This window comes from Polypterus senegalus, chromosome 15, assembly GCF_016835505.1.
Source record: "Polypterus senegalus isolate Bchr_013 chromosome 15, ASM1683550v1, whole genome shotgun sequence".
Lineage (NCBI taxonomy): Eukaryota > Metazoa > Chordata > Cladistia > Polypteriformes > Polypteridae > Polypterus > Polypterus senegalus.
This window is the reverse complement of record NC_053168.1, coordinates 129,594,679-129,609,340: the sequence shown is the minus strand read 5'-3', so window position 1 is coordinate 129,609,340 and position 14,662 is coordinate 129,594,679. Positions and strand designations below refer to the sequence as shown.

The 14,662-nt window shown below is 35.3% G+C and overlaps 1 protein-coding gene across 1 annotated transcript in view; it reads right to left on the bottom strand.

Moving 5' to 3' along the window:
* The window catches only part of ptdss1b (phosphatidylserine synthase 1b), a 41,498-nt gene that overhangs the window by 21,393 nt on the left and 5,443 nt on the right, over positions 1 to 14,662 (bottom strand). Inside the window, exons 2-9 of the mRNA XM_039736256.1 lie at positions 13,739 to 13,830; positions 13,597 to 13,641; positions 9,693 to 9,817; positions 8,066 to 8,224; positions 6,452 to 6,603; positions 4,837 to 4,978; positions 3,987 to 4,099; positions 3,625 to 3,690 (exon numbers count right to left, since the gene is read on the bottom strand). Coding sequence (XP_039592190.1) covers positions 3,625 to 3,690; positions 3,987 to 4,099; positions 4,837 to 4,978; positions 6,452 to 6,603; positions 8,066 to 8,224; positions 9,693 to 9,817; positions 13,597 to 13,641; positions 13,739 to 13,830 — 894 coding nt within the window. The remainder of the gene's footprint in view (positions 1 to 3,624; positions 3,691 to 3,986; positions 4,100 to 4,836; positions 4,979 to 6,451; positions 6,604 to 8,065; positions 8,225 to 9,692; positions 9,818 to 13,596; positions 13,642 to 13,738; positions 13,831 to 14,662) is intronic.

Here is a 14,662-nt window from a genome sequence, read left to right as displayed (position 1 = left end):
TCTTGGTGCCTATGTCTCTGGTACAGATCTGTTGGGAAAGTTCAAGATTGAGGTGTACTCCAATTCCCCCACCTCTTCCTCTTTATCTTCTCCTGTTAACGCTTCTTCTTCTTCCAATACTACTTCTCCATTCTCCTCTCTGTCCGTCCTTTCCATAGAATCCACCTTCGAGGTTGAAACTGGGTACGGTGATCGGAACCGTTGGCTGCAATGGGTCCTGTATTCAGCTCGTCAGCTCAATCAATCCGACTGTTATGTGTGTGCCACTGCTCGTCCCCATCTCGCAACCACCCCCTTCCCTTTGTCCCATAACTCCTCCAACTCTCTTCCTTGCTTACTTTCCCTTTTTAATACTCCTTCCATTTCTCGAATTCCTCCTGCTCCCTCTCTTCTGTCTTTTCCCTCCTTCTCCATTCTTGGTTCACCTCTATGTTCGGCTCCTGGGGGCAATGGTTCAGATCTATTTTTGTCTCCCTTGCTGTTGGAGTTGTTCTACTCCTTCTTGCTGCTTACTTCCTCTTGTCCGCTGTCTCATTGCTCTTGTGTTCCGTTCTGCTCTATCTAAAGCTTACCTCCTACGTCAAGAACAAGTTTTCTTCTGGCCCCTGAAAGTGATTCAAGTTTGACCTGCCAGATTCCTTTTTCTGCTCAAAGGGGTCGAGTGTGGAATGGAAAAATACAGCTTGTCCCTGTGACATTTAGCAGTTACAAAATGTGTATGTGACATTTCTATGTATACCCTTGTGTGAGGTACAGAGTGTACTGGGTGAGCAGGTCAAAGGAATCTGCCCAGCACAAGTCTGTTATTATAGTTCCTGTTTGTCTCAGAATCTGCCCTTTAACCAGTTTTTTATTATAGTTCCTGTTTTTAAAGCTCCAAATAAGGTAACTTCTTCTTTTTTATTTTGTCAGCAGTAAGAAATATGTACCGCTGCCTCTATTTTTGGTATAATAATGTCATTTTGCTCAACTCTGTAAGCTATAAAAGAGCAAAGAATTTCCTGTACGAGGGCTTCTCTAGTCTAGGTGCAATAAAGTGTATATTACTGATTAATTTTATCTGGTGTGAGACTCCTACTCTGTCCGGGAAATAATGAATAAAAGAAGAATCGTCCACAGTTTTTACTCTACTTATAACAAAGAAAATGAAAAGAAAATTTGGTGCATACCAAAGAAAACACTCTTGCATGAATTATAGTACGTATAGCAGTAACATCGGTATTTTACATTCTAGCACCTCGGGAGACATAGCACTACAGTACTGTACAGTAGACAGGTTTACCTTCACATTCTGTTTTAAGGTAATGTATTAAGGTAATTTTTAGGTAATGTATTAATGTATTAAGCCGAGTTTGCAACGAAATTAAAGTGCTTAGGGAGCATACTGAATTTAAGGTTTAAACAATAAAAATAGGTATTTAAAAGGCATTTTTTTAACCACATCCAAAAGACGCGATTTTTCACAATTCGCGGGTGCTCTAGGAACATAACCCTTGCGAATTTTGGGGGTGTACTGTAACTGCTACAAGGGTAAAAGTGATGATGAATAAAATTACCTGTTAAAGAAAGCTCAATCTCAAAAATAATTCAAAACTAAAATTTCTAGAAAACAGTGTTACAGTAAATTTTTAATTTGGGCGTACTCTGCAGAACCAGACATCTGTAAAAGTGTGCAGCCAACACAAAAGAGCCCCCTTTAACTAGAATGTTTAAGAGAATACTATAACCTTACAAAAGCAGCCCAAGAATTTGCTTTAAGATAAACCACACTGTCTTAGCTCCAACAGACTTGCATGGCCTGCCTGTTAATACTTAAAAACAGCAAACTGTTTTCAAATTATTATTATAAAATGAAAAGGTATTTCAAAGTCATCAGTATGCCAAGTTCAGACTTTCACACACTTCATTTGTGGGGCGGGTATTGATGAGGGAGTGTCCAAACATTCCTTGATGACAGAAATACATTTTGAATGGAGTATACACATTATAAGAACTTGTCTTGGTATGATACAGAATGTCTTGTACAATTACTAATAACAAAAAAAAGATTTAAACTTCTTGTCAGTGAACAAGTAGGTGTTATTTTTGTTATAAAAACGCAGCACAGATCAGCATTATATTGAGATGGTTCAGGTAAATTCCCAAGTCATTTTACAAATCCATGTCTCATTTTAAGGCTGAAAAGTTGCAGATAGTAATCTGGAAGCAGAGGGTGCTGGGTATGATGTGTTGCCTGGCTTAATTGTTTTTCAATAGTGGACTCATTTTAAATCACTGATGAATAAAACATGAATGTGTCTTTGATGTGATCTTATAATTATCACTGGAAAATACACAGAAACACAGTGTGTTGGGGATATCCTACACAAAAAAAATGACTGGGTACATAATAGAAATGTAAAAAAAAAAAAAAACATACTAAATTTAAACATTTAGTTACAACAGAAAGGATTATAGAAACGGTGAATATATATAAATCTGGCAGCAAAACACTTCACAGTATGTTGGCACCACAGGGCACAAGCTGAATGTTGCAAGAGGGACCTATGCAAACAGTGACATAAGTGGTTCATGATTTGCAGATGCACATGTAAAAAAAAGTAAAATAAATAATAATAATAATAAAGTAGTAAAGTGTGGTGCCAGTGTGTGGCTCATATGGATTTCAGCTCCATTACAAGGATGCTTTTTATGTCTCACTTTGCCGAGAAGGACTTTTGTGCCCAGATGTCAGTACTAGACTGGGGAAAAAAAAAAAAAGATGGTGCATATGCTCAGAATTTTGATGGCTTTTATATATAAATATCAGAAAAATCCTAATGGAACTTGGACAACTTTTTTATTTTGCCGTTTGTGTTTCTTCTTGCTAAGGCATCCAGTGCAGCTGTTACAATAATAATAAAGTATAAAAAAAGCACTTACAAATGTACATGTTAGTTTGAATATATTCAGATATTTACTATTTTTAATATTAATAATTTGGCTAATTTGACAGCCTCATCCTAAACCAATTCAATTCTTGTCTTCGTTGTTCTCCCTCCAGGTCTCATTTCCTTTACTTTTACTATGATATAACCTAGTCACTCTTTAATAAACAAAAAGTGAAATATTTTCAACTAAGACACAGAGAGTTTCTTTCTTTTTTTACAGACACAAATCAGCCTCAAATTAAAGAGAGTGGTTTTAGAGAAAAGTGCATAAAGATAAAGATGTTTCCCCAGAGAAAAGGTAAAAACAGCTAATCAGGTGATTTCTCTCTTTCGGTAAACGGTCATTGTTAATTTAATACAGAATTACTTCTATCAAAATTCACTATTTTGTCATGTTTATGAATCCAACTCTAGTAATGAATTATCCTCTCTACGTATGACAAAAATAAAAATAGTGTTCACTGAAAATTGTGTTTTGTTATTATTGCTTGTATTAGCTCACAGTGTTCAAACAGTATTCACTAAAAATGGTTTAGTATGTACTGAATTTAACAAAACCACTGTTCTCAGAAGACTACTATATTGTTGCTTTTTCTGCTGCTGTCCAGTGAAAAAAGCCTAATACTTTATACTTAGTACATAATCTCTTTAAAATGTCAGGTGTCTTATGTGGTAAGGCAGATTAGGTACTTACCCAAAAACCCAACACTGAGTTCCAACCCTTTTACACTGTGTATCTGTAAGGTATGCATAATATTGTCTGGAAAAATAAACAAACAAACAAACAAATAAATAAATAAATTGTCACGAATTAGATGGAGATCAGCTGTCCTGAAAAACAAAGCTAAAGTATGTTTAGCTTATTATCAGGCAGTCTGATCAACTCCACAAGGAAAAGCACACAAATCATTAAGGACTTATTTTACCTGGAATACTAGACTATTAGATCATACATCTGTTTTAATGTCACACTTCAAATAATTATTAAATACTCACAGATATGATTAAAACATTCTGAAGAAACTTTCCAAGTAAACATGAGATAGTGAAACGTACCTCACAGTGGGTGCTGTAATAATTCCAATAAAGAGGATTCTGCACCAGCTTAAAGGATGACAGGCTTGGAACACAAAGATATGCTTCAGGAAGAACGTATTTAATTCTGTCAACTGGAAAAACAGCAACAAAAACCCACATTTCACAACACAGTCCAAAGGAAATCATGAAATCAAACGTAGCAGTGCCCAATCTAACTTATTCCGCAATATGCATTTCTAAATAAAGCAGAGATTATTCTTCTTGGAACAAATTGATCTGACACTGTAAAATTGAGCACTCAGATGAAATCTACAGATGTAGATGAGAGGAACCACAGTATAGAGAAACCTACTCATTCCATCTGACTATCATTCTGACACACAAATACAAAAAAACAATAAATTCCTGCATGAAAAAAATGTCTACAAAAAAAAAAAACATCATGTTTCTTCATGTTTGTGTTTTAAGACAATATCTCCCATATCTAACACTGCTTAGAAAAGTCTACCAATCAATCAGTTTTACCTTGTTTCTTTTACAAAGCACACATCACAAAATTCTTCACAAGGCAAAAAGAGTACCAATCTCCATGCTCTTGTGCTGGGTGACGCTAACTTACAGTATATGATATTCACTGATCTGCTTTGTTGTGTTTTAATACTACTAATTCTCAAGTATTAGGTACAAAGCTGATTATACAAAGATGGTGTTTTAAGAATCCAGATTTACTAGCTAAGTCCTTAATCATGCAGGAATGTGCCCTGAATGGGACACCAGTAGAGAAAAACATCTTAAAAATGTGGATCACATGTGGAGCATGACCCCTACAAACCCATTCAAACATAACATGACCAATTCATGAATTTACCTGCCAGATTATCATAAATAGGTATATTCCTGCCACCCTCTGAAAGGATGATTTGGGGTCAAACCATCGGACATAAATCCAGCTGGCTGGGGTGAACTGAAGAACTGCTCTTTTTATCTTCCCTGTAGTTGTATGAATATCTCTGCAACAGACCAAAAAACACACATTATTGACTGCTGACTTAATGTCAGTTTTAATGTGAATTCCATTGATGGGCCCTAACCAACAATATATTAAAAGTAAAAAACCTAACCAATTCAAATGCAATCAACCAAACAATATTCACATTTCATGGATGGAGAAGTACTACAAAATGAATCAAACAAGTAACCATTCAATTTTACTGAACTTTAGATACAAATAGAAAGATACGAGGGGGGACCCAAAAATAACCGGAAATATATTTAAAACGTGTTTAATTTAATTTTCTGTACAAACTACAATTAGTCTCCTTCAAAGTATTCTCCATTGGCGGAAATACACTTATCTAACCGTTTGTTCCATTGTTCGAAACATTTTTAAATTCGTCTGAAGTAATGCCCGTTAATGCTCTGGTCGTTTCTTGTTTTACCTCTTCGACATCAGCAAAACGCCTTCCTTTCAAGTCTTTTTTCATCCGAGGGAACAAAAAGAAATCACTCGGAGCTAAATCCGGTGAGTAGGGTGGGTGGTTCAGGGTTGTCATACCGTTTCAATAACAATAGCTTCTTCAACACTTTTTTTCAAGAAAAAAACAACACTTGCACAAAACTACTTTTACAAAATTCACTGAACACAAGCACAACCTCCCAGACTGATGGCCCTTGGCAGACTGACTTGTGAGGAGTGTAACTAGATCGCCCTAGCGGCCCAACCACGTACTACAAGTACCAACCTAACAGCAGCAAAATTCCGGCTATTTTTGGGTCCTCCCTCGTATATCAGTATGTGCGGAAAAGACACTTTTCCATTTTATACTAAAGCAAGCAATGTAAAATATAATAAGTGTGAATAATACTGTTAGATCTTAATGACTGAAAATAGTTGTGAAAATATCTGAAGATATATTGTTAAGATCGTTAATGTCACCGTTTACTAAAAAGTGAATATTGTACCTCTAAAGCTTAACTTGCCATTTTGCATGGTATTCTTTATTTTCTTACTAGCTTCTGAAAAGAATGGAATGCCATACCCCTGGAAGCTATTCTGCTGCTACAGCAACAGTCCACCATATGTCCGATATGAAGTGTACACTTTACATAACCTACTTTTTCTTACTTAAACCAGGACATTAAATGTCATTTCCACAATATATTTTTCTCCAGCTGCAGTCAAGATCTTTCTAAGGTTTGTCAACACTGCTTTCTTGTTTGGATTTCAATTGTTTTAACAGTAGTCTGCTTATATGATGGTCAGTTACATACTGTACTATAGCTATGCTTGCTCTATCAAACACCTTGTGAAACAGCATGCTGTAACTATTGGTATGGAAAATTGCTTGAAATGAGGGATCGATTTATGCAAATTTAATATCTGGCTTTTGTGAAATACAACCCTTACGTAAATTAGCATTTCAGGATATTTTTACAGACAAGGTCCAGCAGAATATTTCTAAAAGTCTGCCACAAGCACTTACTTAATGCCTGCCCAGTGGTATGTCCTTATCTCAAGAAAGCGGCACACAGTCATTCCAAGCCAAATTCCGCCACCATTGCACAAAAGAATATCCAGTATTACTTGATCCCACCAACATTCAGCAAAATTAGGCAGTAGGTGCATGAAAAAGAGCTGTCAGGAAAAATAAACAAACAACATCAATAAGAGACTGCATACTTTTTAGTGAAACAAGCTACTGTAAGCTCATTGTCTCATCTCTGTTCCTTTTTTACTTATAAGGGGGCTGAACAGAACACTAAGACTGAGACTATATAATGCAGCACTGCTGACGCTACTAGACTTAATTCTGTTTAGTTTAAAATCAAGGGTAGTTCCAACTGTAACTGGACTCATTGCAATTTATTGTATTATTGAATTGAGGTGGCTCAAAGGTGTGCTGTGGGATCAGATTCCTTACTTGGGTAATGTTTATGTAGAGTTTGTTCCTTCTACCTGTGTCTTAGTGGGACCTAAGCCCATTGCAGAGATCTTCATCTTAGGTTAACATGGCCGCTTGTGGGAGTGCAAAGGTGACACAGATAGACTGGTGCCACCAACATAAGCACCAGCTCCTTCTGATCTTGGACTGGGTTAAGCAGGCATGAGACTGTGTCTTGAATAGGGTGTGAATACAGTAATACAGTATGTGTGTTTTATTAAGAGCAAGAGGTTTATTAAAGTATTTTATTAAGCAAGTCAAATGGGGCATAGTTTAAAATTAATTAACTTGTCTTCATTTGTTTCAGAAATTAATGGAGTCTATATGTGAAACTTTCAGAATCACTTTCTTATACAAACAACCATCAGGAACTACTGTAATTTCAAATGATAAAATCGGGAAGGTACTTCAAGACAGAGAAACTTTGGCATGCACCATATATTTATTTTTTAATGTAAATCCAGGAAAACATCCAAATATTTGGAAATAGAACTGCAGATAGTAATATTTTAATTATCCTTCAGTACTATCCATGTATCCCAGATCACCAAAATAACTAGCAAAAGCAAGCTTTGGTGGTGTGCTCCTTGTGTAATACTGTAAATATTGGACAATACTGTCATCATGGCCAAGGTAGGAACCAACTCTTGACGAGGCACAAGTCTATCACAGGGTCCACTCACAAAAACAGTCATCGTTCCTCTTACATGGGGCCAATTTAGACTTGGTATTTAATCTACAAGACAGATGGAATCACCCATTATTTTACAATACAGACACAAAGATTACGTGCAAACTACTCAAAGTCAGCAACTATGAATGGGATTCAAACTTGTTGCTTTGGATGAGTCCAGTGTCACATCACTAAACACTGCAGGATCATGCTGCTTCCAGTTAAATATAAAAAGTCAAACAAAAATAAGGCTACCTATAGATAATACACTGAGTACAAACTTAATTTTATTAATTAGATACTTTAATAATGACAGGCAGTCACTACAGGAAAACAATGCCCGTAGAGTAGCAAAGGAATCTGACAGTTGATCTGTCATCTTGCTGAAAAGAATGATGCTAATTTGTTCTTAACCTTGTTATAAAGGCAGGACTAGAAGTGAAATAATTTAGCAAATGTTTTTTCTTGGTAATTTACTATACCTCTGTCAGCTCCCATGTTATGCTGATTGTCCAGCAGAGCCCATAGCTGCGGATCAGTAGTGCCTTCATTGCCCAGCCCCAAAAATGTCCAAAAGCAAAGATATCAAAATGACTAAGAATTCGCTCCCAGGTGATGACATGACAGTTTACTGCATACTCCTACAGTAAAGCACAATCAAGAGATATAAATGTGAAAGATGGTTATAGCTAGAAACATGTAAGAATAAATAAAGATCATCCTAATTAATTCTTGAATGAAGAAGTTTACATTTCTTACACAGCAGCAGAAAGTGCAATTTATCATATTTTAAGCAAGAATAATCTACAATAATGTACAAAGATATAAATTCATTCTGAAAGCTATTTCAAATGTCCTCGATAAATAATGTAAATAAAGTTACTTACTGACTTATGAATCATCTGACATAAAAAAAGGTTTATAAAAGGTTTACAGGAATGAGACATCCCTTAATCCACCGCTACAATAATAACACTCTGCAAAGTGACCTGAGACCGTATTTACCACGAAAGTAAAGTAAGGGTACAATTAAAGAGTGGGTCTTGAAGCAGAAAAGCAGCATTTTCACATCTCACTCACTCCTCACTGCCTGCACTCAATTATTAGAATATGAATGGGGTTATTGTCAGTGCTGGTGGGAAGTATATACAAAGAAAACAATTGTTAGTAATAAGATCAAAGAGAAAGAATTTCCATATAACAACATTTGCAATCTTTTGTTGCTACAACAGAAGTAGACATTGCTGGAGAAAAATATTGAGCTCCCTTTTCTGTGCAAATCACCACTTAAAATAACTGGCAATCAGTAGAATACATTGGAGCTAATTATGTCAATTGTTGCAAAGCCAGGCATACTGTGGAATAGTTAATTAGATCATTTTGTTATGTCCAGCTGATGGTGTTCCAAGGACATTGAGTCTGAAGAGAATCAACTAATCTTGCTTGACATGATTTTTTTCTTTTCAGGTTGATGTGATATGGAGAAAATGCTTCAGTCTTTTGACTTAACCTATTTACTGAAATGGTGTGGTAGATATTGCTTTAGACTTACCACATTTCATAAAAACTAAGTAGCTTTTGTATACTTTTACTTTTTCTAACAGTAACTATACAGTTTGGGTTTAAATATTGTTAATGTGAAACAGAACTTACATTGCTTAATAGAATGATGATGATAATATAATACAACGGTGTTCATATTGTAATCATTGAAAGCACTGCCTGTGAGTAAGTCTGCAGTCATATCCAAAAATGTATACCCAATTGGCAGTCAAATTTACTACACAGAATTTGTCAAACCCCTTATAAAGAACATGCTTTCGGTATTAATGTTTGAGGATGTACCACTGTCAGTTGAATTGATTACACTTAAAAGAAAACTGAACAAATGACAATAAGATGAAAAGATGTAAATATAAAAGAAAGCAAAGAAGAAACTGTGAAAAAAATTGTTTATATATTAGTACACAAGGGAGGGGGAAAAAGTAACTGGATTAGCAAACATTTTGCAAAGCAGACACTAATGAATTATGATTGCGATTATGAAAAAGATGTTAAGCTATGGTGGCAAGAGTAGCAAAAATAGAAGGAAAAAAAAAATCTACAAACCATTATGTCAGCCTCACGAGTAGCATAACGCAGGTTAGGATCCAACCAGTACATCACACCTTTCACCTGTTCCCAGTTTAGAAAGATGACAAACACCAGAAAAAGGAAATACAAAACACTCAGACCTACAAAACAAATCAGAGAAAATTATGGTAAAACAAATTAATGATTACAGATTAAAATTGTGATGGCACTGAGCTAACAGGTAAAATACTGCACATAAAAGAAAATGACTCCATTTTGTTAAATGAAGTCAAAGGCCTGAAAACCTGTCTAAATCCATTCTTAATTATGGGTGCTTTTGGTTACAGATGATTAATGTCAATCTGATGAAATTGTCAAGCTTGGTCACTGTTTGCACAAGTGTACAATCTATTTACACGTTTAAATAAATATTTGGCAGGCCATTCATTGTATATGCTATTTCTTCATAACACAGTCAGTTTGGCAGTACTCCAGCTTGAGAATTAAACTAAAAAAGAAAAACAAAACAAATCATGAATTGTCACATATGTTCTCACCGATGTCGTGACAATCGTTTGTTTTTGCATCTACCTGTATTCTTGTTCTCTGGAATCTTTGTAAAATTTATAGTCATTAACTTACATCTGTCCTAAATGCACACCTTAAAATTAATTAATTGATATCATGAGGCAGAAAGTATTTTTTTTAAACTGCCTCATTAGGTAAAATGCATTGTTTACTTGATTATACCGTATAAGACTTAAAGCCCATTCACTGCTCCATGATTTCCTAATTAATCCAGAATGTCTACAATTATTTCCCAAACAATAATTCTAAAGGAAAAAGACAAAGGGAAATGCTGCACATCTCAAAAAAAGTTGACTATTTATTCCCAATCTCTTCTGTCCATTGCAACTAATTTATATAATATTACAGAGTTTGGCTTATTCCCCCCAACCGATAGGTACTTCACACCGAGGACGAACAAACAAACAGATTTACACAATGCATTTTCGGCATTATGATATTTGCTTTAAAATTACACTCTTGTCCATTCGGGCCTCTTTGGAACTGCACATCAGATTTGGAACCTCCAAAATATTTTACTTTATAAAACTGCCATGTTCTGATTGACACTGCATTCAAATATCAAGTAGCATAATCGACAATAGCCAAAATAATTGAATATATCTGTACTCAGTTGCTAGTTTTTTGAGCAGCCATCAATATTAAAAGCAGTTCATTACATAGACACATCTGTCTCAAATAGAGTTCATAACGATTAATTTACCTCTCAGCCAATAATAATGCAACAGCAGTCTATCTTCTGTTCAAACTATCGTTTATGAGATATTCTTGTGGTATCTGTAGCAGTCTTTTCAGGTACAAATGAGACATGCTAAAAAGAAGCTGCATGCATTTTTCTGCCATATAACCAACTCTACTCTATAAAGCAATTCATGTTCCATAAAAAAAGCAAAGCCCTAACTGCCTTAGACCAGAATCATTGTAATCATAAGATGTTACAGCATCACTATCACACATTTCTTTATTATTCCACTGCCCTTCCAAACAGTAATGAAACTATATAGCTGCCTTTGAATATAATAGGATCTGCGAAAGAAATTCTGATATAATCATCCAGCAAAAGAAAAGGGTCTGTAAAGTTTAAGCACATTAGCAATGTTAATTCGAAATTTGAGACAGGAAAGGCCTGGTAGATTACATAAATTATAATGCATTAAACCACTCAAAGCAAAAAATGCAATGTTAAATCGACTTCATATCCGAGTCTAATGTTATACAAAAACAAGGGTGGCATGTGTGTTAACAGGAATACTATGGAATCCTTCAAGCTATTGAATGTAACACACATACTGGATATCACTGAACTGGCTTGCTAACCTCAATACTTAACCAGGCAGCATGATCACGGCCTCACATCTCAGCCCATGGGCTGTGGTTAAAGAGCATCCATATTACTGTAGATATGCAAGGCAAAACTTTGAGACTCAGATATTACACTTAGGAAGAAAATATATAGTCACTTTTTTAGTCCCATAGTTCTAGTACTAAAAGCAATGAGAATTGGCAGTTCTGTTGGAATTCCTGGAATGCCTGGGAGATCCCAGGTTTCCCAACTCATGACAGTTTTTCTTTGACCACACCCTTTGAACAAAGATGGCAGAGTACCCTTCGCTTTTGGCTCTAAGTTACATGAACATCATTTCAGCCTCGGTTAGAAAGATTACCACAGTATGTATGGAATATTCAATGCAGGCGTCTAGACAATATTGTTTTCTTGTGCACCATATACGACACTTGGTGGCTATAATACAAATCATTAGATAGATAGATATACACACAGTATATAAACAAACGTATATAAAAATGCTTGGAATTTTAGCACAATATGTGTTACTTTGGTTTAACAGAATAGGGGACAAATAGAATATTATATATAAATATTTGAATGACTTGCAAATCATTTTTTTTTTTTTTTTAAACCCTTACCCTCCTACCAAACTCATTATTCAGGACTACTCCATTACGTGTTTTGGACTTTACTTCCTTACCTTGCAAAACTAATACTTTACAGTTGCTCAATTAAGATTTTTTTTTAGCATATTAGCATTATAAACCTCTCCCAAGAGCTTAAAACCTTTTAGTGAAATCTGCTGATAAGTTTGGGAAGTCAGAATGGTGGGTTTAGTCCTGAATACAACAATCAACTCTCTGCAATGGAGAATCTGGTCCTGAAATAAAACGTATTTTCATGTTTTCCTTGGGGGAGCAGCACTCTCACAAAAGGACCCACATCTTTAGACCTCACTCCACAACTGCATCACCATGAACCATCTGTAAAGCTCCTCCCAACCATAATCCTGGCTATGTGATGAGCTAACAGGTAGTTGGGACAGACTCTCCCTAGGTGAGACATGCAAAAGGAGGAAATAAAAATGAACTAACAATTAAGCAGCTACCATGCTACATTTGCTTCAAGTCTGTTATTTTTCCTGTGCCTTCACCACGCGAACTATTTTTGCCAACAAGAAATGGATAGCAGCAGATTACCCAATTCTACACCCACCCCTCTTCGATTTGACTCTGGAATTTTTCTACATAATATAATCAGTGAAAAATATTATTTGTTCCATAAAAGCAAGATGCTGGAACACTTAAATATTTAACTGGACAAACCAGTATGACAAAAATAAATCATCATCTAAGCACAATTTTCCTACCTTCTTAGTAAACATCAATTAAACAATCATAAATAAAATTGTACTTTATTGCACATTAAGTTGTAATGTAAAGATGTGATAAATGTCATCATAAACTAAAGGGAAAAAAAAAACCTGATACACTAGCTGGTTGGAATTATTTAAAATTCTTCTCATATAATACGCTACCATGGCTCTCCGTTTGTCTGTCCAGGATTTTAAATCACCTGTAGCTCACAAAACGTTCGAACTATTAACCTGAAATTTGGTACACATACTGTATACTACGTGACATCTACTATCGGCTTTCAGGGTGATGATTGACCTCCAAGATTATTTCTTATTTTATTTTATTGTAGAATCAACTCTCTGCAGCGGCCAGCAGGGTGGCCATGTGGCTCATGCATATGGGAGCCGTTCTCATCCGTACCACCTTCACCATCACTTCCTCTACTTCTTCATATCCAAAATCATTAAGTGCTTGCAACACAAACACTGACTTAATCAGATTTAACGCGAAAAGACGGCAACAAAATTGGAGTAGAAGCAGGCTGCTAGGATGGGGAAAAGAAAAGCTGCTCAGGAAGCAACAAGCGCATCAACCTCTGAGCAAATGAATGGTAAACGTACAGAAAAAACATATAAAAACTATTAATGCCCAAGTCAAGTGTATGCAGTGCGCCATTACTAGTAAATAAATAAAAAAATTATCTTACCAAAGACCATACGCCATATTGCTGGATGCGGTCTTGTGAAAGGGCCTATTCCAAAAAGAACAGAAATGATTATGCTTTCCTGCATGAAAAGATAAATATACAATAATTTAACTTTTAAAAGCATTTTATAACCAACACTTACCATTTGGAAAAGCAAGAACACTGATAATGAGAAAGAAGAAAATAACTAAGATTGTGCCAATCCAAAGATTGTCTCCTGGTACTGAATCGTTTCTGTTGAAAGAGAGGTACAGTTATTCTTTCAAACTAAGGCCACTAAAAAAAAAAAGGATGTGCAAAATGAATTCAAAGCAAATGTTTAAATACATACAGTACATTAAGTATGAATCAAATATTGGAAATGTACACATGAAATAGAAAAATGAAACAGCAATTTGTACATTTTTAAAATTAAGTGAAATAGCACCTAAGCGGGTTCATCATGGCTGGAGATTTTAATTTTCACAAAAACAGCAATCATGTCTCAAAAAGACTGAATTTCTTGAAAATCTTGGAGCCTATACCCAACTATGGTCACATTTTAGATATTGTCATATTGAGAGGACTTAATATTGATGTGACACAGATTGGGGGTATAAATATCTTGAATTATTTTTGTATTTCTTTAATACAACAATTTCAATTACTGAAAGAGACATGCATTATTGATGCAGGTTGTGAGCTACTTTTCCAAGTATCACTCACAACCAGCTAGAAATAGGACCTGTTGATTCTGCTAGCAATGAAGAGGTTAATAATTTTAATGCTAAACCAAAGACTGAAGTCTCAAAAAGAACACTATGAAATTCTTAGATCTTATTAGCTAAATACAATACTGCAATCTGATCTAAAAAACACACACGTGTACATCTCCAGAATTACAAATAATAAGAAATCTGGGGAAAAAAATAAATAAAATCAGCCGTAGATTGTCTAATAATCCAGTTCCATCTCCAAATTGGATCAGCCATGCTGAGAATTGATAATACACAATAAAGTATAGTGGTGACCCCAGGATCAGTAGCAAAATCCCCTTCTTGTTTTCATCACATAAATCCTAACTCCT